The sequence below is a fragment of the Stegastes partitus genome, unplaced genomic scaffold (genome assembly GCF_000690725.1).
Source record: "Stegastes partitus isolate 25-593 unplaced genomic scaffold, Stegastes_partitus-1.0.2 Scaffold248, whole genome shotgun sequence".
NCBI classification, from domain to species: domain Eukaryota; kingdom Metazoa; phylum Chordata; class Actinopteri; family Pomacentridae; genus Stegastes; species Stegastes partitus.
The window spans coordinates 41,706-67,095 of record NW_007577979.1 but is presented as its reverse complement, the minus strand read 5'-3'; the positions used below and the strand labels follow the sequence as shown (position 1 = coordinate 67,095).

The 25,390-nt window shown below is 39.3% G+C and overlaps 1 protein-coding gene across 5 annotated transcripts in view; it reads left to right on the top strand.

Moving 5' to 3' along the window:
* The window catches only part of pde6d (phosphodiesterase 6D, cGMP-specific, rod, delta), a 25,032-nt gene extending 2,544 nt beyond the window's left edge, over nt 1-22,488 (top strand). Inside the window, exons 2-6 of one of the 5 annotated variants that reach the window (XR_520197.1) lie at nt 9,432-9,520; nt 10,974-11,099; nt 18,095-18,200; nt 20,726-20,871; nt 21,104-22,488. Coding sequence is in view for 3 of the 5 variants with exons in the window: in XM_008281848.1 (XP_008280070.1) it covers nt 9,432-9,520; nt 10,974-11,099; nt 18,095-18,200; nt 20,726-20,807 (403 nt within the window). In the remaining 2 variants the exon portion in view is untranslated. Of the gene's footprint in view, nt 1-9,431; nt 9,521-10,973; nt 11,100-18,094; nt 18,201-20,725 lie in introns of all 5 variants that reach the window. The other 4 variants (XR_520196.1, XM_008281848.1, XM_008281847.1 and 1 more) reach the window with 4 other exon arrangements.
* Nucleotides 22,489-25,390: the final 2,902 nt, after the last annotated feature.

Sequence of the window (25,390 nt, the reverse complement as noted above, 5' to 3'; positions counted from 1 at the left end):
ATTTGTTAAGCACTGTACATATGAATCTTGCTCCGCTTGCTTATCCCCATCTATACTAATGCTGAGGTGTGAATATTGGTGTGTGTGTTATTGGGAAGGTCAGGCCTGTTGCTGAAGTCTGGTAATGCCTAAATCCATGATTTAGTGGAACCAGGATTTACTGCCTTCTGTCCATACAGCCTTATTAAAGCCAGCATAGAAGCTTTAATATTCTTATTTTGTTTCTTTTTTCTTCTTTTCCATTTGGTAACATAGTTACCATCAGAATCTTTCAGAAGAATATGAATATTAATACAAAAAAACTATTCCTTTTCACATTTCTACAGACTAAAGATCATCTAGCGTGTTGTTTGTGAAGGTATTACACGTTGTTGATCAGTGTATCGTAAGAAGACAGCATAGAGATCGTGTCTAAGATGTCTAATACAAGTGGGAGCACTTGCTGTAGTTTAATTTCACATATTCAAACCCAAAGTCCAGCTCAGTTTCATTCTGAACTGAACTGAAAAAAATACACGTTTTTTTTTTTTAGATTTAAAATAACAGTCAAGATGAGAGCATAGTAATAATAATAGTTGAACCGCACGCAGGACTCTTTTATGACTGTGCCATAGCTGTAGCGTCAGATTAATTCATTGGAAGCAGAAAGATTGTCTGTTTGCATTCAACTTATGTAACCTCTCCTGGTTTCTGCTCCAAGAATCAGTTTTGCTAAATCACCAAGATAATGGTTTAAATTATGAAACCTCCCAAACTTTAAATAGGACCTAAATGGAGACTACTCTGGATTTCTGTTCTTGTAGTTGTCCTCGGGTCCTGAATTTCAATGAAGAAGTCCTGTGGTTAACAGGTGGTCATACAGTCATGTAGAAAAGTAAATACATGGAAGTTGTTGCCTTTTTTGACATATCTGGACAAGCAAAGATTTTCTCTTTGAAACAGTACTTAATAATAATATATTTAAAGAAATGACACATACAATAGACATTTTGTTTTCATTTTTTACAAGTTAAATACATTTTAAATAACAGATTACTCACATGGAAAAGGCAAGTACATTCATTATGCTTTGAGATCCATCAAATTAGAGTCATGGCTTTCAGATCAAGTGCCAATGACTAGAACCTTACTAGAGAGTGACAGGTGGAACCTGACTTATTTGGACCTCTCACATCCATGGTCTGCTTTTTTTTTTTTTTGCCAGTAGGGTGAGTGGGGTCATGCCAAGATCCAACGAGTGCTAAGGCCTTCAGAAAACAAAGGTTGTGGATTCCTAGGGCCTGGAAATATCTCCAAGTGATTCAAACTAAATTCCAGTGTGAGAAAGACCATCTACAACTGGTACAAGTTTGTCACGTGTCCAGGACTGGCTGCTCCAGCAAATTCAGCACAAGAGCAGAGTGTTCGATGCAGAAATTCTACAACCTTAGAATTTTCTGACAGGATCTCCAGGTAACTCTGAAGCTGCTGGCATCAAAGGGCTGCCTCTACAATCAGACAGAGATCACACAATGTTGACCTGCATGGGAGGCATGTCAAGAAAAAGCCGTTGCAACAAGAACAATAAAGCAAAGCCATCATTTGCTAGTGAACATGCAGGCAATGAGCAGGCTTTGACAAATGAATCAAAGATAGAGACCACACTAACAGTAGACATGTTTGGTTGAGACAAAAGGCAGCTTTCCAGAAGAAAAAAAACCCCCAACATAATAGCTTCATGGTTGTGGAAATATTCTGGCTTGGAGTTGCTTCCCTGCCTCAGGAGCTTGGCTGCTTGCAGTCATTGATTCAAGTATGAATTCTGCATTATATCAAAGAGTGCTTGAGAATAATGTGAGCCCATCTGTCCAAAAGTTAAACTGAAAGTGGAGCATTCAACAGAATAATGATTATGAACACATTTCCAAATCCACCAAAGAATGGCTTAGAGAGAAGTGTAAAGAAGGTCATATACCCTTAAGGACTGCACCTGTAACTCTTGTCTCTAACATGCAATAGTATGTGATACAATATTGTATAATGTCAAACCATGTCTGTATTTTACTTCATTGTTCCTTAGCAAGGTGAGGGTTATAACACTATTTTAGATATTTTTAAAATGTATCTCTGTGAACCATCAAAATAATAAAAACCGAAGAATTGGAGGGTTGCGGAGTAGCTTACTTGAGAAATAAAAGCCCAGATTTGAATCCCATTGAAATGTTGCAGGTGGATTTCAAACAGGCAATACGTGTATGAAAATCTTTAAACTTCTTGCACTTAATGAAATTTTGCAGAAAAACTGGTTGAAAGTTTCTGCCAATCGTCAGAGACTGATGAATAATTATGTAAAAGGACTACAAGAAGTTATTTCTGGTAAGTCAGGCAATACTAGCTTCTTGTGCCCAGGGTGTAGAATATTACATTTATTGATATTTGTCTTCAATTAGTGATTAGGAAAAAAAATCTTATAGAGTTGTTCCAATATACCAGCTATGTCTGTAGGGAAGATTAACTGCTCGCTTGTCCAAATATATCAAAAAAGCCAACAACTTTTTCGAATGACTGCACATACAGTGTTTAATTTGATATTGTATTTGCAAAAAAAAGTACAAATATACAAATTATTTTGTATCATTGTCCTTCTGATAGTTTATTAGCTGTAGGCTAAAGGGGAAATAAAACTGATCAAGTATTCATTATTCTCTTACATATTGTTTGTCTGTTTTCCATCTGCCACTCTGCTATCCCCACCCCAACCTTTCCTGCTATCATTTTTAACGGAAAATGTGATTTTAAAAGAAGTGTTTACACAATATAAAGTACAGTTCAGTAATAATCGATCAAAGCCATCTTAAGCTCGGACCAGGTTTGTGAAAGTGATGCAAAGATGACAGAAATGAGGGATACGGTATGTGTTGGTCATTAGAATATTTGCGTTATTGTCCCCCTTCTGCCTGTAGTGTTGTTGGCTTTGGCTTAGTTTGCTCTGTAGATGGCATGCCACATCTTTATCTAATGCAAGAGGCAATTTTTATTTTATTTTTTTCACACAATTGGAAATGATAGTAAATATAGCTATGCATTACAAATTTGACTACATTGTCATTATAGTTGAGCTTGAAAAAAACAAGCTTTGCCTTAAAATAAATAGACAGCAGGAATAAAAAAAATTAATCCCAATGTTTAGATGTAATGAAAGATGGAGTCTTGCTTAGTTCTTGTGTAAATAATGAATTGAAAATTGTTCAGTAGTGAGTGGGGCTGATTATGGAATAAGGTTGGGGTTAGTAAATTGTCTATACTTTCATCCATTAACATGTCTTTATAAATGAAGACAGACTAAATGGTGACAGAACCTTTTCACTGGGGGCTCATTAGTTTATGTGTATGTTCTGACAAATTTGTGTGGACACCCTGGTGGTTTACACACACACAACCTGCAGCAGGCCCTGGGGAGCTAATGGTACAACCTTGTATGATGTTACTGGAGCATAAGTCAGTTGCTGTACAACGCTTTTTTTTTGTTTGTTTCTGTTATGAGGAAGTAATTTGGGGGAACAAGGACGAGGAGCACATGTTATGATGTGTGAGGAGTTCAAGTATGTGATGTTTTTTCTTTCTTAAGCCAACTTAGTGAAACACCATCAATGATAAAGACAGTGCAGTGTGGCCGAGATTGTTGAAGAAAGTATGGAGCATGAAGAATTTGATGTAAGAGACTGGATTGTTATACTTGAGAGGATTATAGAAAACATTCAACTCAGCACACTTCATGAGAAAGCTAGAGGAAGAGGTGGGGGATGGTGTGCTGTCAGTGGGATCTGACTCATAAGCCTCTCTAATTTTTTTGTACATTCTTGCCTTTATTGAATAGTGACAGGGGGGAAAGAGAGCGGGGGAATGCCATACAGTAAAGACGTGGGTTGGTTAGTCATTATCAATTTGCAAAAAAATACATTTTAACTTATCTTGTGTCTTTTCTTAAATTGTTCCAAATATTTCCTACAGAATCCTGACTTGCTGAATTATAAGTAGGATGCATTTAGGAAGAGTTCCTGGATGCAACATGAAAGTGCAACTCATATTATTAGAATATGACTTCGTACACATAAGCTGAAATATTTCAAGCCTTCATTTGTTTTAACTTCAATTTTTTAGCAGCTCATAAAATCCCCCCAAATCAATCTCAAAACATTAGAATATTTCAAAGGATTAACAAAAAAATCAATTAAAGAAGGATTTATTATGCAGGAATATCAAAACTCTGAAAAGTATGTACATGTAAGCTCTGTCAATACTTGGTTGGGGCTCCCTGTCATGCCATGATCCGTGAACCGAGTGGTTTGGCAGTGTGGGGAGATGCTAGGTCTTGCTGGAAGACAAAATCTGCATCTCCGAAAGCTCTTCAGCAGACACAAGCATGTAGTGCTCCAACATCTGCTGGTAGCCGGCTGCATTGATTTTGGACTTGATTATACATATTGGACCACACCAGAAGATGATATGGTACCCCAAATCATCACAAGCTGTGGAAACTTCACACTGGACTTCAAGCAGCTTTGATCCTGTGGCTCTCCACTCTTCCTTTAGACTCTAGGACCTTGATTTCCAAAAGAAATGCAAAATTTACTTTCATCTGAAAAGGGGACTTTGGGCCACTTAGCAACTGTCCAGTTCTTTCTGTACTTAGCCCAGGTAAGACGCTTCTGACATTGTTGGGTGTTCAGGTGTGTCTTGACAATAGGAATTCGACCCTTGTAGCTCATTTCCTGGACACGACTGTGCATGGTGGCTCTGGATGCACTGGTTCCAGCCTCAGTTCACTGCTTGTGAATCTGCCCCACATTCTTGAATCTGCTTTTCTTGACCATCCTCTTAAGTCTGCAGTCATTCCTTTTGCTTGTACACCTTTTCTTACCTCACTTTTTGAGCTCTAAGCTGTTATCATAAAAGTTCTAACAAACAAAGGCTTGAAATATTGCAGTTTATCTGTACTCGAGTTTAGAATCTATATATTTTTCACTTTGTCTGATAAAATATTGAACTTTTTCCACCATATTGCAATTATATGAGATGCACTTTTATGCTAAAATGGCAAGTCAGAGACCTGGAGCTTTAAAAGCTGTGTCTTTTGAGACTGTTGATGGTCGTGGTGAGGTGGGATGAAGGACTTCACAGATGGTGTGAAGTTGAGTGTGTGTGACACTAAGTAGTATCTGAGTGTGACAGGATGCTCAGTGGACAGTTGTCTAGAGCACAGGGCTGTGAGATAATAGATTTTTACTGGTATTCATCAGTCTGATATCCAGTGATAAAATTTGCCTTTGTCTCAGCCTGAGGTGGTGTCATTGTGCCCTGCAGTCTGCCACAGGATTGTTAACAGGATTGCTGTGAATCAGGTGTGTACAGTGGAGTTACAGACTAGGTCCTTACAGGCTCTGTGATTGACGTTTAATTGTGTTTATAGTGAATGTGAAGGTCAGGAACAGCTGACCAACTGACAGATTGATGAGACAGCTTGCATTTGTTGCCAGCATCATCAACATAAAGGCTTCTCTAACTTCATCTTTCTCACCTCTAGACTGGTATATTTAGGTTGCCTATAAGCTGACGACACCTTTGGCTGAATTTTGAGCAATATGTCTATGTAAAGCATTTTATCATTTGTTTAATTTTTGATGTGCTTCTATGTATGAAAGTCAAATACTAGTGTCTGCCCAGGTTTGTTCGTAACAGGCCGTTAGTTCTTTTAAAAACAGTTGCTATTCAAATAAAGCACCTTGGTGTATCTATCCTCTGGTAAAACATATAATTATGTAATTAGCTTCTACCTTCATCCAGTGCTTCTACAAATCTTAGGCACGAATACAGTTTGTTTTTTCTTGGCTACTGCTTTCAAAAGTCTTTTATATTTCTTACATTCAATCCTAGGAAGGTTTAAACTTGTGTACTTCAGGTGCCTTGGAAATAATTTTTTTTAACCATTTTCTTTTTAGTCTCATTAAATAATTTCTCTTTTATGTTCTACTCTGCTTGAATTCCTGTTTCTGTATCAAAGCTGAAGTGCTATGCTCTTCATGCTTCTCACATTTTTGGCAACTTCAGCATTAGTACAGTGATGATTAAGTGTTGACTTACGATGCATCTTATTCAGTGTGCGAAGCATAGAACCGGACTACAGGCAGTACCATTTCAGAGATGAGCAGAAAGAAGTGCAGTTAAAACTTAATTTAATCAGCAATCAGATCTTACAAAATAATCCAAAACTGGAACATTCTGAATATTGCATTCAATAATTAGCCTGGCCAAATATCTATTGAACCCAAAATGTAATTTCTAAAAATAAGAAAAAATCAGAAAACCTTTCATAGTTATTTGGCAGGGTTCAATCATTATTAGGGCCTGATCACTACGGTGCACATGACCCGATTGGAATGCAAGGAATTATTCTCCACACATAACAATCCCATTTTTGAGGGCCTAAACATGCTCAAAAACTGTGAATATTTCCACACAGATCAGAACTGGCGCAAATTTCGATATTTTATGGGATTTGTGGATGTGTCTCAAAATGGCACCATAGCGCCCCCTACAAAATTTGTAGCAGCTACTAAGGGGCAGGACGTTTCACCTACATCTATGAAATTTGGTAGGCATGTGTAGCACATTAGGGTGAACATGTTTAACACTTTTATGTGTTATTATTAGCCGGTTGACCGTATTAACCCTTAAATGTGGTGACGTGAGCCTTAGATGTTAATGATGACTCATACCAAAAATTGTGAGTTTTCGTCAAACGTTGTGTCTGTGGAGGTCCTCTGAACTTTGATGCTTCGCCATGAAAGAGCAAGTGCTGTGTCCCTGCCCTCTGCATGCTGCACTCTGCCTCAGTCACAATCACAATCAGAATCCTTTCATTGTCATTATGCATATGCCTCCGTACACACAACAAAATTGCAGTTGGAGGTCCCGGTTTTAACCAAAAAAAAAAGAAAAATGGCATAAAAGTAGACTTTTAATAAAGTGTAAACACAAATACACTCAAATATAAATATAAACATTGTAATTACTCAAATATAAACGTTCTAAAAAGGTGTAAGCACAGTGCAGTGTGCAGGCTGAGTGAGGTAGTGGGTCACCTGTGTGCTTAGTATGCTGTCTGTATAGGACTGTGTGTGTGTGTGTGTGTGTGTGTGTGTGTTTCAGCGGGGGTGGGATGATGGTATGGGTGTCAGTGTCTGGAAGAGTCCTGGGCATGTCTGTCAGGAAGGAGGACATCGCTTTCACAGCTCTCAGGTGGAAACTGTCCTTAGTCTTTTAGTTGTAGCCCCTCAGACTTTACATGTTGGATGAGAGTCCTGCCTTGATGACATTCTCATGCCATTGTCAATTCACAGTCACAGTGCCACCTTCTGGAAACGGGAAAGGACACGTTTTACACTTGTATCTGCTATTATTAGCCGGTTGACCTTATTAACCTCAAATGCGGTTTGGGTTACAATTAGGTGATTGTCACTTTGCACAGAGTGTATTTCTGCCACAACCCCAATGTTCACTGCACCTCGAAGTGCTCCGTGTCTGACACGTTTGGAATTGTGCGGGCCTGTCCAACGCTGCTTGCAGCTTTAGTTTGCATTGCAACTTTAAATTTTCAGATATTTACAGCCAGTGCTGTCCCAAATGATTCTGCAACTTGTACCCTGATACTTTTGTTTAGTTTAGTTCATGAGATCCCCATTAGCTGCAGCAAATTCTTCCTTGAAATTGAAATTCTTCCCAATTCCTCCACATCTATTCTTCCTGGGGTCCAACAGAATTATATATACAAGAAAACAGAAAACATTATAAAAGCAAAGCAAAACAAAAGCCAAGTGAGCTTTACACTTTCTCACATCTTGACATACACATTAGCGATGTCATATAACCTTGTTTATTATCCTTTCATTATTATATTATATATATACATATACATATATATATATACACATGCACATACATACATAAATATATATATTCATATACATGTATATATATATACATATGACATACAGTATATAGCCACACTATATAATTTAGTGTACTATATATATATATATATATATAGTGATTCACTACTTTGATAGATGCGGTTTATTTTTTGAATTGATTTATGTTAGTGGTGGGTTTATTGTGTTTCGACAATGAATTCCATTCTTTCATATCTCTATACAGAACAGCGCGTTTGATGGCATTTGAGCTTGCTTTAGGCATTGTAAAGTTTCCTACAGTTGCATGCCTGGTGATGTATTTATGATTTTCTGTGAAAATAGAGGTTTTTTAACAAAATAAGAGGTGTTTTTAAAACAGATTTGTCTCTAATAGCAATAATCAGTGAGTATAACAGTGCCTTTGACCAATAACCAGTTGAGCTACTTGTGCATTGAGATGATATTTGTCCTGTGGTCACACTTGAGTATTGTGCGGGCAGCTTTATTTTGTATACGTTTTAGTTTGTTTAACATGTCCAGTGGCATTCAACCAAACTGTTAGGCAGTAATCGAATTGTGATAATATTAGTGATTAAATTGCTGTTTTCAAGATGTTTGGAGTCATTGAAGTTGCATGTCTCCTTAATTGATATGCCTCTACCCATCTTTGCAACCGTATTATTAAAAAAAATAAACAAAAAACCCTGAAGATTTTCAGTGTGGTAGCTTGCTAGTCTGGATGTTGTTATTGTTGCTGTGGTTTCCTGGAGTAAAGGGGATTTAAGAAACAAAAACATGTACATAAGGGAAGGGGAGGAGATAGCAACATAAAATAAGCAGAAGAAATAGCAGGCTTATACCTGCTGTTTACAACCAGGGAGTCAAACTAGACTCTAACTGACCAGCCATATTCCATTCTTGCTGGATCATGTTAGATTTACAGGTGACTAGGTGCAGGCCTTTATTCAAGTGGTTTTGAAAGCAATTGCAAACATTTTTAGGACCATTAGGTTGAAACTCAACTCAATCAACTTACTAAATAGTTATAGACCACTAAATTATGAAAACTGCTGGCATTATGTTGTTACACTGAAAATGCTACAGAAGTTGTAATAGAATTTCTAGCATACCTCTGAACATTATTCAAACTCTGTTAGCCTAATTGAACAGAACAGTCATTAATTTCCTAAAACTACTAGGAACTAGGAACATAAAATATCCAATGCTGTAATTCAATTTAGATATGAGGTAAACAACAACAGATCCAGTACTAACTTTCTGGCTTTCATGCACATGAAACCACTTGTTCCTGCCTGGACCTCACCTCACCATTGCACTTAGTAGCATCTGGTAACTGTCCAGGCTCAGCACTTTGTTAGGAGCAGGGGGAAGAATACATCTATCAGTGCCAATATTCATGGGACTTTTATCTAAGTTTTTTTTTTTTAGTTTGGTTGTTGGGACTTAACCTTCTCCTGATAGAAACTGGATGAATCTTCGGGATGCAGAGACCGGCAAAGTGCTGTGGCAAGGAACCGAGGATCTCTCTGTACCAGGAGTAGAACATGAAGGTACATTCACACATCAAACCTAAAATTGGACACGCATACACCGATGAGCTACAGTATTAAAACGCCTGACAAGTGAAGTGGACAACATTGTTTATGTTCTTGAAATGCAATGTTCTGCTGGGAAACCTTGGGTCCTGGCATTCATATGGATGGCACACACCACCCACCAAAAAAATGGTGCAGATCAAGCACATCGTCATCAGCAACTTCTATAAAAACTGCTCAGAAATGACTTGTGGTACATGACAAAAAGCTCAAGGGGTTGATCCAGCCTCCAAAGTCCCCAGATCTCAATCCAAATGAGCATACATGTGATTCACCAAAAAATGCCAATCTCATGGTCCGAGTCACCAAAGGACACTTTAAGAGGAACTGTATCCATGTAATGATGCTTCAGTGTTGTTATGGTGGCAAGAGGGTGAGGCAGGTGGTTGTATTGTTGTGGCTGATGAATGTGTAGTATGCAGGATAAAACAGAAGGGAGTACATCCGTCTGCAATGTACATGGAAAACTATATAAAATAATATCACCTCTCCAGTATGACATTTAATTAGTTAATTAGTAGCGTATTTCCACTTATGAACAATAAAAAAAACAAATACTTTGAAGAGTTTATTGAAAATGAAAATGCAGACTCAAACGTAAAATCTTGTGAAAGTGAAAACACCTGTGATCACTGACAGACCAGTTCGAAAACTTTTGATCATTCAAGGAAAATTCAGTATATTAATAAGTCTAATTGCATGAACATATCACTAACAATTTTTTCTGTTTTTCTGTTCACTTTAGCAGCCATGTCTGAGTGAGAAAATGGCTTAAACTAACATTACAGACTGTTGATGCAGTCTATAAATCACTTTTTTTTTTCCTTGCTTCACACTGCTGCAAAAATACATTTGTCACTAATTGGCTTCACTGCATGTTACTGCTGTAATGAAATTACTACAAATCACAGTTGAGGCAAGTACTTCAGTAAAAAATACTGATTCTCCAGTTCAGGAAAAGGTTGCTGTATGCAGTAATTACATGAAATTATGTGTAACAGCAATTTCTATAGAATTTATAATCTCCTATGTCTCTGATCAGGCATCTGACAAATAGACACTATTGTTGTTATTAAAGTCTTTCCCCTTCAGTGGTGTGAAAATTAGATGATAATTGGATGACTCAACACATCTTGAAACATTGAGACAGCTATTTTGCTTAAATTAATTATTGTTGTCATATTACAAACAGCAATAGTTGATAAAGTTCCCATTTAATTAATTAAAGACACAATTACATGAGTCATTTGGATGTAATGTTAAATATCTAGTGGCTTGTTTAATAGCACGTGAATGAATAGAACATTTGTCAAGCTAACATGATCTGCCAATGATTCTCTATTGTAAAGTTAAAACTAACTTGGTTTTGTTTTTAGCAGTTACTCATAGTTTCTTACTTTCATTTCAGCTCGTGTCCCAAAGAAGATCCTGAAATGCAAAGCTGTGTCCAGAGAACTGAATTTTTCTTCCTCTGAGAAACTGGAGAAGTTCAGGTTGGAGCAGAAAGTTTTCTTCAAAGGACAGTGTCTAGAAGGTAATCAGCAAAAACACTGACAAATCTGTCTGCATGGACAAGAGCTTGAGTGTTTTATTTGTTCTAATGTACATGGCCATTAATTCCACACTATTCCAATGAACATGTAAGAATAAACTAAAGCACACCAAGTCAGTGGCACAGGCTGCTGCTCGAGTGTTTCACCTACATTGGCAGTTTTGAAGATATATGTGTGGCACAGGGTTAAAGGGTGATTGACATGGTTTGTGCTGGCTGTATTGATATAGTAGTAGAGGTATCCATACTGATCCTGTGTTATGATGTCCTTTTCAATGCTTGTAGTGTCCCTAGCAGTGCTACACTAGTTGTCCAGTGACAGTTGCAGTGATATCCAGCTCTCTAATGTGGCTCCTTTTCCTCCCTTTTTAATGTAAAACAGTAATAGACATTTGAGTTTGTCACACTGCACAAAAGTATGTTATTAATCACCCAGCCAAATCTAAATCCATCCATCCATTATCTATACAACGCTTAATCCTCACTAGGGTCGCGGGGGGCTGGAGTCTATCCCAGCTGACTTAGGGTGAAGGCAGGGGACACTCTGGACAGGTCACCAGTCTATCACAGGGCTACACTTCGAGACAGACAACCAAGCACACTCACATTCACACCTACGGACAATTTAGAATCACCAATTAACCTCAACATGTTTTTGGAACTGTGGGAGGAAGCTGGAGAACCCGGAGAGAACCCACACTGCATGGGGAGAACATGCAAACTCCGTTGATCCTCTAGCTGCAAGGTGATAGTGCTAACCCTTGAGCCACCTTGCAACCATTCTTCAGCCTCTGCACTAGTGACAGCCATAGTTGGAAGCATTGTATTTTTGCGTTGCCCATCCCAAGGGAGTAGGTTTCCTTTTGACATTGGTAGGGAAACAAAAGTGCTCCAAGGCAGCACTTCTGAAAGTTGACGTCTTTTTTGTATTTGCAATCATAATTTTACATCATGTAGAGTTGATCAAACAAGCAAACAATCATAGTAATTCAGTAATTGACATGTTTATAATAGGCTGCAAGGTGGAGCAGTGGTTGCCAGTGTTGCCTGGCAGCAAGAAGGTCACTGGTTTGCGTCCCGGTGAGGACACTCGAGATCTTTCTGCGTGGAGTTTGCATGTTCTCCCCGTGCAGTGTGGGTTCTCTCCGGGTTCTCCGGCTTCCTCCCACAAGTCCAAAAACACGTTGAGGTGAATTGGTGATTCTAAATTGTCCGTAGGTGTGAATGTGAGTGTGCTTGGTTGTCTGTCTCTAAGTGTCGCCTGTGATAGACTGGTGACCTGTCCAGGGTGTTCCCTGTCTCTGCCCTAAGTCAACTGGAATAGGCTCCAGCCCTAGTGAAGATTAAGCGGTGTATAGATAACGGATGGATGGACATGTTTATAATGCATATCTGAATATCTAAAGAGAATACAAGAATTTAATGCATTCTGCAATGTTATAGGTTAAAGCAACTAATGAAAGACAAGCCTAATTACCAAACACACACACACACGCATGCAAACAGACACAAATACAAATGTAAATGTAAATGACACCACTGATTATAATCATAATATTCATGTTGATTTCCAGAAATAAATTTTCCAGTTGCCCTCCCGACTTACACTCGCGGTTGCAGATACATGCACTGCCTTCTGTCCTGTCCAATAGGTTGCGAGTAGCTTTTACAAGCAAATGGAGTGACAGCAGGTACGTTATCACATGTACGGTAGTGAGAAACTGGCAGAGCCAATCAGAGAGCGATATTTAGGTTAGAGGTGGGACTTCTAGCAGAGATCGACTGCTAACCCTTTGTGTGCCATAATCATTGACTAAAAACTACAGACAGCAGTTGTATTGATAGTGACTACACATTATTGGCTGGATATTTCTAGGGACGTGTCCCTAGCGTCCCTACCCAATTCTCCTCCCCTGGTCCATCCCATACTTCTATCTTATTTAACATTCAATGCAAACATATAGTGTCATACTTATTCATATACTCTTGTACACCGAGGACTTCATTAAGAATGATCACTAATACTAGGTAGGGTTCCCTTTTGCTCTCATATTCAGCCTCAAATATTGCAGTATGGATTTCACAACATATTGGAAACAGTCCTTTGAGATTGTGGTCTTTAATGACATCATCACAGAATTGTAACACGCATTTTCTGCAGATTTGTCAGCTGCACATTTCTTTTGTGAAATTTCTCTTTTACCACACCCCAAAGGTTCTCTAAAGGATGCAGGTCTGAGTCAAAGGTGGAACTTTTTGGAAACACGGGTCCTTAAAGCTATTACTGTATTCACAAGAAGCACATTATACCAACAGTGAAACATGGTGGTGGTGGTATGGGGATGGTTTGGGGCTGCTTCACTTCCACAGGACCTGGAAGACTTAATTGACTCATAATTGATGGAACAATGAATTCTGCTTTTATCAGAAAATCCTCCTGGAGTATATCTGCCTAACAGTTCATGACCTAAAGTTCATGCTCAAATAGGTTATGCAGCATGACAATGACCCAAAACACACAAGCAAGTCCACCTCTAAATGACTCAGAAAGAACAAAATTGAGGTTTTGGAGTGGCCGAGTCAAAGTCGGGACTTTAATCCAACTGAGATGCTGTGGCAAGACCTTAAAAGGGCAGTTCGCGCTCAAAAACCATCTAATGTGGCGGCTGTGGCTCAGGTGGTAGAGTGGATCGGTCGATGATCGGTAGGTCGGCAGTTCGATTTCGCCCTGTAACCTGCGCCATGGTCATTGTGTCCTTAGGCAAGACACTTCACCCACTTTGCCTGATGTGAATGCATATGAATGGATTGTTTGAGGTGGTGGTAGGAGGGGCCGTAGGTGCAGAATGGAAGCCACGCCTCTGTCAGTCTGTCCCTGGCTACAATTGTAGCTACCACCACTGGAATGAATGTGTGTGAATGATTAACTGACAGTGTAAAGTATCTTTGAGTGTCTAGAAAAGAACTATATAAATCCGATCAATTAGTATTATTATTATTATTATTATTATTATTATTATTATTATTATTATTATTATTATTATTATTATGATATGATAATGATAATAAAGAAAGATAAGCCTATATTAATCCCACGGTGGGGAAAATTTGCAGTGTTACAGCAGCAAAGACACTGCAAACATTTAAGGAATGAAGTATAAAAATTAAAAATGCACCAAAATATACATAGGCAGTAATTCTAAAAGTAACATTATTGCATGTATCCCTGACATTGCACATATTTCTGATAAATAGAAATACTGATACTGAGTATTAATATTGTGCAGATTGTCTATATTGCACAGATTAACACAGATTAACTACAGAACATATATTTTAGTATACAAAGAAAAATAGATATTGCACAGGGTTTTTAACATACAAAAATACTAATCATTCAAAGAATGTGTTGAGATTGTACCAAAGAGAAGTATGACAGTTTTTCGATTTACTGGCAGCAGTACTGGTTGTAAAGTTTAACAACCAGGAAGAAAGGACCTGCAGTATCTTCAATCACACACTGCGGGTGAAGCAGCCTGTCACTGAAGGAGCTGCCCAGTGTTGTTAAAGTCTCCTGCAGAGGGTGGAATGTGTTCCCCAACATAGCTGATAGCTTAGCTATCATCCCTCTGTCTCCCACCACCTCCCAGGACAGAGCTGGCCTTCTTTACCAGTTTGTTCAGTCTCTTCCTGTCTGCTGCAGAAATGCTGCTGCCCCAGCATTCAACTATATAGAAGATGGTTGATGCCATCACAGAGTCAAAAAAGGACCCCAGGAGCACTCCATACACTGCAAAAGATCTGAGTCTTCTCAGCAGATAGTCTGTTTTGTCCTTTTTTGTAAAGTGCATTGGTATTGTCCGCCCAGTCCAGTTTATTGTTCAGGTGAACACCTAGGTCCTTATAAGATGTTACTGTTGTAGGAAAATAGGTTACAAGAATCCGTTAACACTCAGATGCATTAGTTGCAGTCTCTGGGATTTTTATTGCCTTCTGGGGGAACCCACATCTGAACAGATAGATGCCAAATCCGAACCCTTCCTCTGGAACAAGAGTTTTGAAGTACAGGCAACGTCATGAAGACGAGGTCACCATGACTTGTTGTTTTGGTAACTACCAGATGGCTAGTTTCTCTGCAAACTATGTGTGAGTATGTATATTTTCTGTGCTTGTTTTGGTTACATTCCAACAGTATCATTTTACCTGATATGTGTGTGTCTGTGTGTGCATTGTATAAAATCATTTCATTGTGCAATATCCTGGTTTCTCAATCTCTCTTTAATTCACTGCAACATTCATCTGAAGTCCAGTGGACATTCCCTTCAACATCACCATCTCAACGTCCGTTCCCTGGATGTTCATTGGTGTTGACTGAGTGGGTTTTGACCTGCAGAAGTCCACCACCAGTTTTTTGGTTTTCCCAGCATTGATCTAGAAGTGGTTTTGCTGGCACCAAAATCCACAAAGCTCTGAGTAAGTTCTTTGTACTCCCTGTCATCCCCATCTGTGATGAGGTCGACAAGTACGGCTGCCACTTCTAAATGAATGTAGAGGAAACACTGGACCATTGGTTGAGTTGTACATGAAGTCTGTTGTATACGGGTTGAAAAGGAAAGGGGACAGGACTTTTCCTTACAGTGCCCCTTTACTGCAGACAACCACGTCGAATTGACAGTCCTGTAACCTCACATACTGTCAGGCAGTAGGGTGAGGTAGTTTATAATCCAAGCTGTGAGGTGGTGGTCCACCCTCGTGTGCTCCAACTTGTCCCTCAGAAGCACAGGCAGTATGGTACTGAAACGCTTGAGAAGTCAAAAAATAAGATTTTCATAGTGCTCCCAGCTTTCTCCAGATGAAAGAAGGATTTATTGAGGAGGTAGATGACAGCATCATCTACTCTAATAGCAGATTGATAGGCAAACTGTAGCAGGCCCATTGATAGACTCAACAGGGAGTCGAGATAGACAATGACCAGCCTCTCCAAGTTGAGTCTGATGGAGCAAAACAGTTGAAGAAAAGATTCAAGTCATTTTCCCACTCTTGTCTCCACCACACAGTGGTAAGGTTATTTGTGGCCAGAGATGATTTTCAGGTCTCTCCAAACCCCGCTGACATTGTTCTGCTGCTCCTCCATCCTCCTCCAATAACTTTTCTGTCCCTCTGTTATCCTCCACCTCAGCTCCCTCTGTGCAACCTTCAGCTCCTCTTGGTTGCCTGATTTAAAGGCCCTTCTCTTCTCCTTAAGAAGGGCCTTTATGTCCTGGGTAATCCTGGTTTTGTTATTGGAGAAACATCATGCAGTTGTGGTGGGTAGAAAAGTTTCCAAACAAAAGTTGATGTAGTCCATAACACAGTGAGAAAGACTGTTGATGTCCTCCTATGGCCATTACAGAGCACCTGCAACGCTGTTGTGTCAAAACAGTCCTTTAGAAGCTCATCAGCCTTATCAGACCATTTCTTCACGGTGCGGGTGACAGCTGGCTGCCTCTGTAAAAGAGGTTTGTACACAGGCTGGAGGTGCACCAGGTTGTGGTCTGATCTTCCCAGGGGAGGGAGAGATGATGAGTTGTATGCCTCCTTAGTGTTGGCATAAAACAGGTTGAAACTATTCTACAGAGAAGAGAACTGTGTTTTGTGGGTTAATTCTGTCTAATTTTAAAATTAGTTGAATGATTTGGAACATTCAAGTGTGAGAACATGCAAAAATAGAAGACATCAGGAAGGGATATTTAAGTTTGTATTGAAGTACATGTTAGCATTAAATGTTTAATAAGGTAGAATTATGGAATGGGCAACACAAAAATATAATGCCTCCAACTATGACTACAGCTATGTGTTTCAAATACCAGTCAGTTGGATGAATCACCTGACTATTTGTGGTGGTCCAAGGATGATACAGAATGGATACATAAAAAGTCACAGTATTGTTGTTCAGACAGTCTGTTCAGTACCTGTATAAGTAGAATGTGACGAATATGTCAGTGTAGTTTTTGTCACACTTCACTGGACATGCCTCCGTAAAATCTATGTAAAACAGTAATAGACGTTTGAGTCTGTCACACTGCACAAAAGTATGTTTTTAATCACCCAGCCAAATCTAAATCCATCCATCCATTATCTATACAACGCTTAATCCTCACAAGGGTTGCAGGGGGGCTGGAGTCTATCCCAGCTGACTTAGGGCGAAGGTAGAGGACACCCTGGACAGGTTGGAAGTCTATCACAGGGCTACACTTAGAGACAGACAACCAAGCACACTCACATTCACACCTACGGACAGTTTGGAATCATCAATTAAGCTCAACATGTTTTTGAACTGTATGGGAGGAAGCTGGAGAACCCAGAGAGAACCCACGCTGCACGGGGAGAACATGCAAACTCCACACAGAAAGATCCCGGGGTGTCCTCACCTGGACGCGAACCGGCAACCTTCTAGCTGCAAGGCCATGGTGCTAACCACCGAGCCAACTTGTTTAGAAAACTGTTGTGTTTTTACTTCTTTGCTGCTATGTTCAGTACTATATCACGGTCAGTCAGGTGAAGGTATCCGTTGCCTTATAACATCATCATATCTTCAACCTGCCGGCTCAAATTGCTATTAGTCATTGGAAGGACACCTGTGTTGGTAATAAATGAATGTTAGAGAAGAAAAGGAGGTTTGTCTTCAACGGACAGCTCATTGAGCTGTGACTGTTTGTACATTGCTGTTACTTCTCTGTTTCTCTGTGTTTGCAGCACCGTCCCTGGGGCCCTGCTTTACAGAGTTGAGGTTACAGGGAGCCCCAGGGGACCATACACAATCCACACCAACACAACATGTTTGTATGTTGGTGGGTTTCACCAGAGAAGAGAAAAGTCTCAGAAATATCATTTTCATCATTATGAGACATTGACACACTGAATAAACATTGGATCCATATAATGATGTGTGTTGTTAAAGCAGTGCTGAGCCCTTCTGTCTGTGTCTCTCTGTCCAGAATGGTTCTTCGAGTTTGGTTTTGTTATCCCCAACTCCACCAATACATGGCAGTCTCTGATAGAAGCAGCTCCCGAGTCCCAGATGATGCCAGCCAATGTTTTAACGTGAGTATCCAGTCATATGATACTCATTTCTGTTTTGTGTTTCTGTAATGTCATATTAAGAATGTTACATTTTTCATCTCTACAATTTATTGTTATACAACTGCACTTTGCTTTTCATTAAACCTAAGTACGGTGGCCCAGAAGTGTCACAACAAAACAAAAGCCACAACACAACCAAATTAACCACAACACTACAAAATTAGCCGCAACACAACACAACAGCTGCAACGGAAGTTGTTTTTTTAACCCGGAAGTTATACTGTGAGAGAAGTAAGTAAAATACTGATAGTAAATAATGTTTACTAATAGCGCATACCGAGACTAATGGACAGTATTTGCCATCAGTATTTTACTTACTTACGAGTTGTTTCCAACAATCTCCGGCTTCTGCCCACTTCGTGTGGTTGCGGACTTCACAGTATAACTTCTGGGTAAAAAAAACAACTTCCGTTGCAGCTGTTGTGTTGTGTTGCGGCTTATTTTGTAGTGTTGCGGCTAATTTCGTAGTGCTGTGGTTAATTTGGTTGTGGTGTGACTTTTGTTTTGTTGTGACACTTCTGGGCCACCGTACCTAAGACACCCAAACAAAACAACTTCATGTAATGTGCAATTCAGATATTTTACAACTTGTTTTTTTTTGGAGGAGGTGGGCTGTTTTTTTGTTTTGTCCATTAAAAAAAATCAATCCAAATACCATAGTTTTTACCAATTTAATAGCTGAGATCTGACAGCAGGGTGGCATTATCACAGTGAACTTAGAGTCAATCAGGTTGGAAACAGACCAACAGGTTAAAATAATTTCTTTGGAAGAGAAAACAAATTAACCAAGACCTCTGTTGTAAACACCAGAGTTGACAGACCACCTCCTGCTCCAACTTGGAGCTGCTGTACTTCTTGGAATCAAACCCAAGTTGTAATTAGCTGAAATGTCCTTTAACTTTACCTTCATTCTTGTAATCACAGCTTTACAAATTCATGGACTTCTATGCTGAACAAAAATATAAACGCAACACTTTTGTTTCTGCTCCCTTTTTTCATGAGCTGAACTCAAAGATCTAAGACTTTTTTCTATGTACACAAAAGCCTATTTCTCTCAAATATGGTTCACAAGTTTGTCTAAATCTGTGTTAGTGAGCACTTCTCCTTTGTCGAGATAATCCATCCACCTCACAGGTGTGGCATATCAAGATGCTGATTAGACAGCGTGATTATTGCACAGGTTTGCCTTAGGTTGGCCACAATAAAAGGCCACTGTAAAATGTGAAGTTTCACTGTATTGGGGGGGTCCAGGGGGCATCAGAAAACCAGTCATTATCTGGCGTGACCACCATTTGCCTCATGCAGTGCAACACATCTCCTTTGCATAGAGTTGATCAGGTTGTTGATTGTGGCCTGTGGAATGTTGGTCCACTCCGTTTCAATGACTGTGCGAAGTTGCTGGATCTTGGCAGGAATGCATGAATGCACAGCAATGGGCCTCAGGATCTCTTCACGCTATCTCTGTGCGTTTAAAATGCCATCAAAAAAATGCACCAGTGTTCGTTGTCCAAAACATATGCCTGCCCATACCCTAACCCCACCGCCACCATGGGCCACTCGATTCACAACGTTGACATGAGCAAACCGCTCAGCCACACGACACCATACACGCTGTCTGTCATCTGCCCTGTACAGTGAAAACCAGGATTAATCTGTGAAGAGAACACCTCTCCAAAGTGCCAGACACCATCGAATGTGAGCATTTGCCCACTCAAGTCGGTTGCGACGACCAACTGCAGTCAGGTCGAGACCCCAATGAGGACGACAAGCATGCAGATGAGCTTCCTTGAGACGGTTTCTGAGAGTGTGTGCAGAAATTCTTTGGTTATACAAACCGATTGTTGCAGCAGCTGTCTGGGTGGCTGATCTCAGACAGTCCTGGAGGTAAAGATGCTGGATGTGGAGGTCCTAGGCTGGTGTGGTCTGCGTTGCGAGGCCAGTTGGATGTACTGCCAAATTCTCTGAAACGTCTTTGGAGACGCCTTATGGTAGACAAATGAACATTCAATGCAAGGGCGACAGCTCTGGTGGACATTCCTGGAGTCAGCATGCCAGTTGCACACTCCCTCAAAACTTGCGACATCTGTGGCATTGTGCTGTGTGATAAAACTGCACATTTTACAGTGGCCTGTTATTGTGGCCAGCCTAAGGCACTCTTGTGCAATAATCACGCTGTCTAATCAGCATCTTGATTTGCCACACTTGAGAGGTGGATGGATTATCTCAGCAAAGGAGAAGTGCTCACTATCACAGATCTAGACAAATTTGTGAACAGCATTTGAGAGGAATAGGCTTTTTGTGTACATAGAAAAAGTCTCAGATCTTTGCGTTCGGCTCAAGAAAAAAGGGAGCAAAAACAAAAGTGTTGCGTTTATATTTTTGTTCAGTGTAGTTATGTTGTGTAGTACACGTGTGTTTTATAGATAATGAGTGAAATGTCAGAGAGATATAATTTGTTAAAGCTAGCATGTGTCTTTGTATTCCAGTGGTAATGTGATCATAGAAACCAAGTTCTACGATGATGACCTCCATGTCAGTACTTCCAGGGTACGACTTTTCTACGTCTGACCTCTGCCCCCTCACTCCACCTTCCAAAATGCTGACATCCTGCCAAGGTCTGTAAATTACCAAGGTTAGCTACAACTTTCAGCAGTAAACAACTCATTGCTGACTTGGGATCAGCAACTTTGGTAAAATCTAGCTGTGATGCCACAGTGAAGTAAGCTTTGTTTTTGGTTATTCTCTTGTTTTGTGTTGACTTGAATACATCTTCTAGACCTTGGGAGAAAAGGGAAGAGGAGGAGAGAGAACTCTGTCATTTCCGGTTTTTCAGGATCACCTCTCTTCTATATTTTCTCCCCCAGACTGTTCCACTGTAAATACATGGCCACTGATCTCAAGTCAGCCAGGGAACCTCTCTGCAAAGACATGATTTTTCCTTTTTTTGTAATCTGCCCTCTCACTCCAAGGTTGCATTTACTCAGGAACAGGACATCAGACTTGTAACCTTCTGCGATTAGATTCTCTCTTTTCTGTCTAAAACACTGCTCTCCATGTGTCACTGTTTAAACACAGGCTGTCAGTGTGGAGGGAAATGATACAATCAAGAGGTCTTCATCATGATATAAGATTAGATAAGAGCTTTTATTGTCATTGTAGGTGCTACAACAAAATTTAGTAGGTAAACACAATACATAATTAAAAAGGAAATATAAAACACTAGATAACTCAGTGATAGTGTCCTCTCACTGTGTCCCATTCCAGAGGTTATCTTCTGTGAAGTTCCAATTTCCTGACAGTATATTATCATTGGTAAATAAGCCTGTCACATTCCAAAGGCCCAGAAAAAAATGCAACCTCCTTTTGTTTACATGGGAGTAACAAAATCCTTACAACCTGCGTAGTCTTTCAAGTCCACAAATCCCGAAATGCTTTGCACTGGTTAGTTTTTGTCTACTTATAAACTAGAAAAATAGTTCTGTTCTCAGAGAAATTGCAATAATACAGATTTATGTTGACATATTTACTTTTCTACACAATAACTTAACTCTTAAAGTTCCTATATGCGTTGTTAACAGTGGTCTCTGTGAGGCTAAGTATTGGAACTGTTAATGTATCCTGTCCTTTGAAAACCACAACTTTACAAGCAGCCTCTGAAGTAGGACACACATTGTACCCACCAAACCTCTCTCGATTTCTGTTACATGAACTAGTGTAGAACAGTGGTGTCAGTGTAGTGCAACAGAGGGCCAAGTGTCTGTTTTTATTCCAGTCCAGAACAAGAGCCACTAGTTTAACTGGTATGTTTCTTGAAATGAAAACCTGCGCACTGTTATCATGATGACATGTTTGAAACGCATTGTGTTTGAGGGACATTCATCAGCACACAAAATGGGGTTTTATTGCATTAATTTATGTGCTTGGACTTGACCTTCAGAGGTAAACTTACTTCAAATATTCAACTCATCTGATATAGACTGAAACATTCATCCTTTTTTCTCATTAGTTTACCTGTTTACAATTTTATCCCAGCTAGACCCAATGGTTGACAGCTGCTTAAGGTCTTTACCACGGCTTTGATCTGTACATTCTGGCTAGATTTTTAACTTTGACTTCCCATCCAATTCACTGTGTTCATGTCGTTCATTGTTTGTTTTTTTTAGCTGCTAACTGAGCTGTGTAAAATAGACTTGTGTTTTAATTTGACAAGAGTTGTGGATTAAAGTCATACAATGTTGTAATAACATGATGTGTGTGCAGTTTTTATTGTGTTTCTTCGAAATAAGGCAGTATGCATCTGTGTGTCAGTTGTTATGATCCCACAAAATCACTTAGAGTGACAAAAAATAATCTGTCATCTAGCAAAAACACAGCCATGTTCTGAAATCTGGCATTTAAAAAAGTACAACTGGCGACTGCTCACAATGGTTAGAATATTTGCTGAGCTTAGCATCATTGTGAAGTTAGTGAAGCTGAACTGCTACCTTTAAATTAATAATAAACATCAATATCAGTAAATATCAGTGTGATAGCATTATTATATTTTATTTAAGTTTCAGTGACCTGTTAGCTAATTGGTAAGGGTGCAAATGTTATCAGCAGTGAGTTCCTGATTTAAATTCCAGCTGCCCTTGACCCTCACTGCGTGTCGTTCCCCTGCTGTCTCTCTCCACTTTTCTCTTGCTGTTTACTGTCTAATACAGGTAAAAATGCCCCAAAAATATTCAAAAATTTAAAATGTAATGTTAATATTTGCACTGTTGTTGTTCACTGGTGTAATTCAGTATTCAATTCAATTCAATTTTATTTATTTAGCGCAGTTCACAACATACAATTGAAACCAGAAGTTTATTTACACTGTATAAAAAGACAAACTTTTTATCACATTTTCTGACATTAAATCAGACTAAACTTTTCCTGTTTTAGGTCTGTTAGGATTACCAAAATTGTTTGTATTTGCTAAATGCCAGAATAGTGAGAGATTTATTTTTTATTTATTTATTTATTTTTAGAGAATTTTGTATTACTTAATTCAAAGTCAGAAGTTTGCATACATTTCCTTAGTATTTGGTAGCATTGCCTACTGTATGACTTGAGTCAAATGTTTTGGATATCCTTCCACAAGCTTCTCACAATAGTTTGAAGAATTCTGGCACGTAACTCTTGACAGAACTGGTGGAACTGAGTCAGGTTTGTAAACTGCCTTGCTTGCGCACACGTTTTAGCTCTGCCAACAAACTTTCTACGGGATTGAAATCAGGGCTTTGTGATGGCCACTCCAAAACACTGACTAGTGTCGGAGAGTAGAGGACAGAAGCTCAGTACATCATTGGAATCCCCTGGCAGTCTCAAACCTATAGCAGCAAAACTAAGGGATAGTTCAGGTGATCCTAAGCAGCCCTAACTATAAGCTTTATCAAAGAGGAAAGTTGTAAGCCTAATCTTTAAAGTAGAGAGTGTGTCTGCCTCACAAACCCAAACGGGGAGCTGATTCCACAACAAAGGAGCTTGATAACTGAAGGCTCTGCCTCCCATTCTACTTCTGGAAACTCTGGGAACCACAAGTAAACCTGCAGTCTGAGAGCGAAGGGCTCTGTTTGGATAGTATGATACAATAAAATCTTTAAGAAAAGATTAAGCTTGGTGGGCGCCCCTATAGCACACTGAGTTGAGCAGGCGACCCTTGAAGAGGGAACAGGGGCTATAGTTCTCCAATGCAGCGGTTGTGGGTTTGACTCCCGCTCACGACTCTTTGCTGCAGGTCTCTCCCCATTCTTTTCCTACCTTTCCTGTCGATCTCTACTGCTCTGAAATAAAGGCAAGGTTATGTATGTCATGATTTCATTGTTGAAATGCAATAAATTACATTTTTGTACTCTTTGACAAGGTCACTGGGTCACACCCTCATCACCTTCCTATTCATTGATCAGGTGCCCCCACAAATAGTACAGTACCAAAGTTTAGGCAGTAAAAGTGAAGGATTGCTTCAAAAAAAAAAAAAAAAAAGTATTTTAATTTATAAGTAAATGTTCTATGAAATGTAATAAACAGACAAGAAATCATTCAGTTCCATGAATCAATCATTGATGATGCCTTGTACCTGTTTTTCAAGGTACTTGGCAACATATATATATATATATATATATATATATATATATATATATATAACAAAGGCCTTTATTATACATATCTATGCTTGCCAAGGAGATTGTTCAGCATCTTGGAGAACCTGCCACAGTTCTGTGGATTTAACAATAAGCTAGCAACAAAAAGCATCCCAGGAATTTGATTTCAAGCAGCCTCAATGTGACTGATCAAATTCAAATTATACACTGTGTTTGGTTATTAATTATTTTTTTTTGTTTAAGAACCTACAATTTGTTAATTTGCATTGTTTTGGGTAAAGTAAAAAGTCATGAAAATGAATGTAATGTAATGATCACCTGTCCCCAAATTGGACAAAATAATCTGCTTTTATTACCAGAATGATTTAAAATATTGCAACATGCTGCAACAATAAATAAGTTGAATGAACCATGTGACCATACCATAGACTGCACGGCTTAGCACCATCGCCTCGCAGCTAGAAGATCCTGGGTCGCGTCCTGGTTAGCTAGGATCTGTCTGTGTGGAGTTTATATGTTCTCCCTGTGCATCGTGTGTTCTCTGCTGGTTCTCTAGCTTCCTCCCACAACATGTCACTCAAACATGCTGAGGATAGCTGGTGATTCTAAATTGTCTGTAGGTGTGAATATGAGTGTACTTGTTTGGCGACCTGTCCAGGGTGTCCTCTGCTTTTGTCCAAGTGAAGATTAAGTGGTGTATAGATAATGGACAGATGGAAAGATATGAATGTTATATTGTGCTCAAATTTACATCACAGTTATACATTAAATTTCAGTAGTTCCGTTCTAATTGGATCTGTGCTGGTTCCTCCTCCATCCCTTTCCTTTCTTGCTCAGAGCCATGTTCACCTGTTTGCTCAGAGTGTAGTATTAAAAAATATTTTTTACTGTGGGGCTGTCACCATGTTGGGAATATACAGAAGAAAGAAAAGAAATGACAGTTACACAAACATAGGGCGAGTACAAGCAAATAAATCAGGAGTCAGTGGAATGAAACTGATAGTTGGACATTTGAGGACAGCTTGA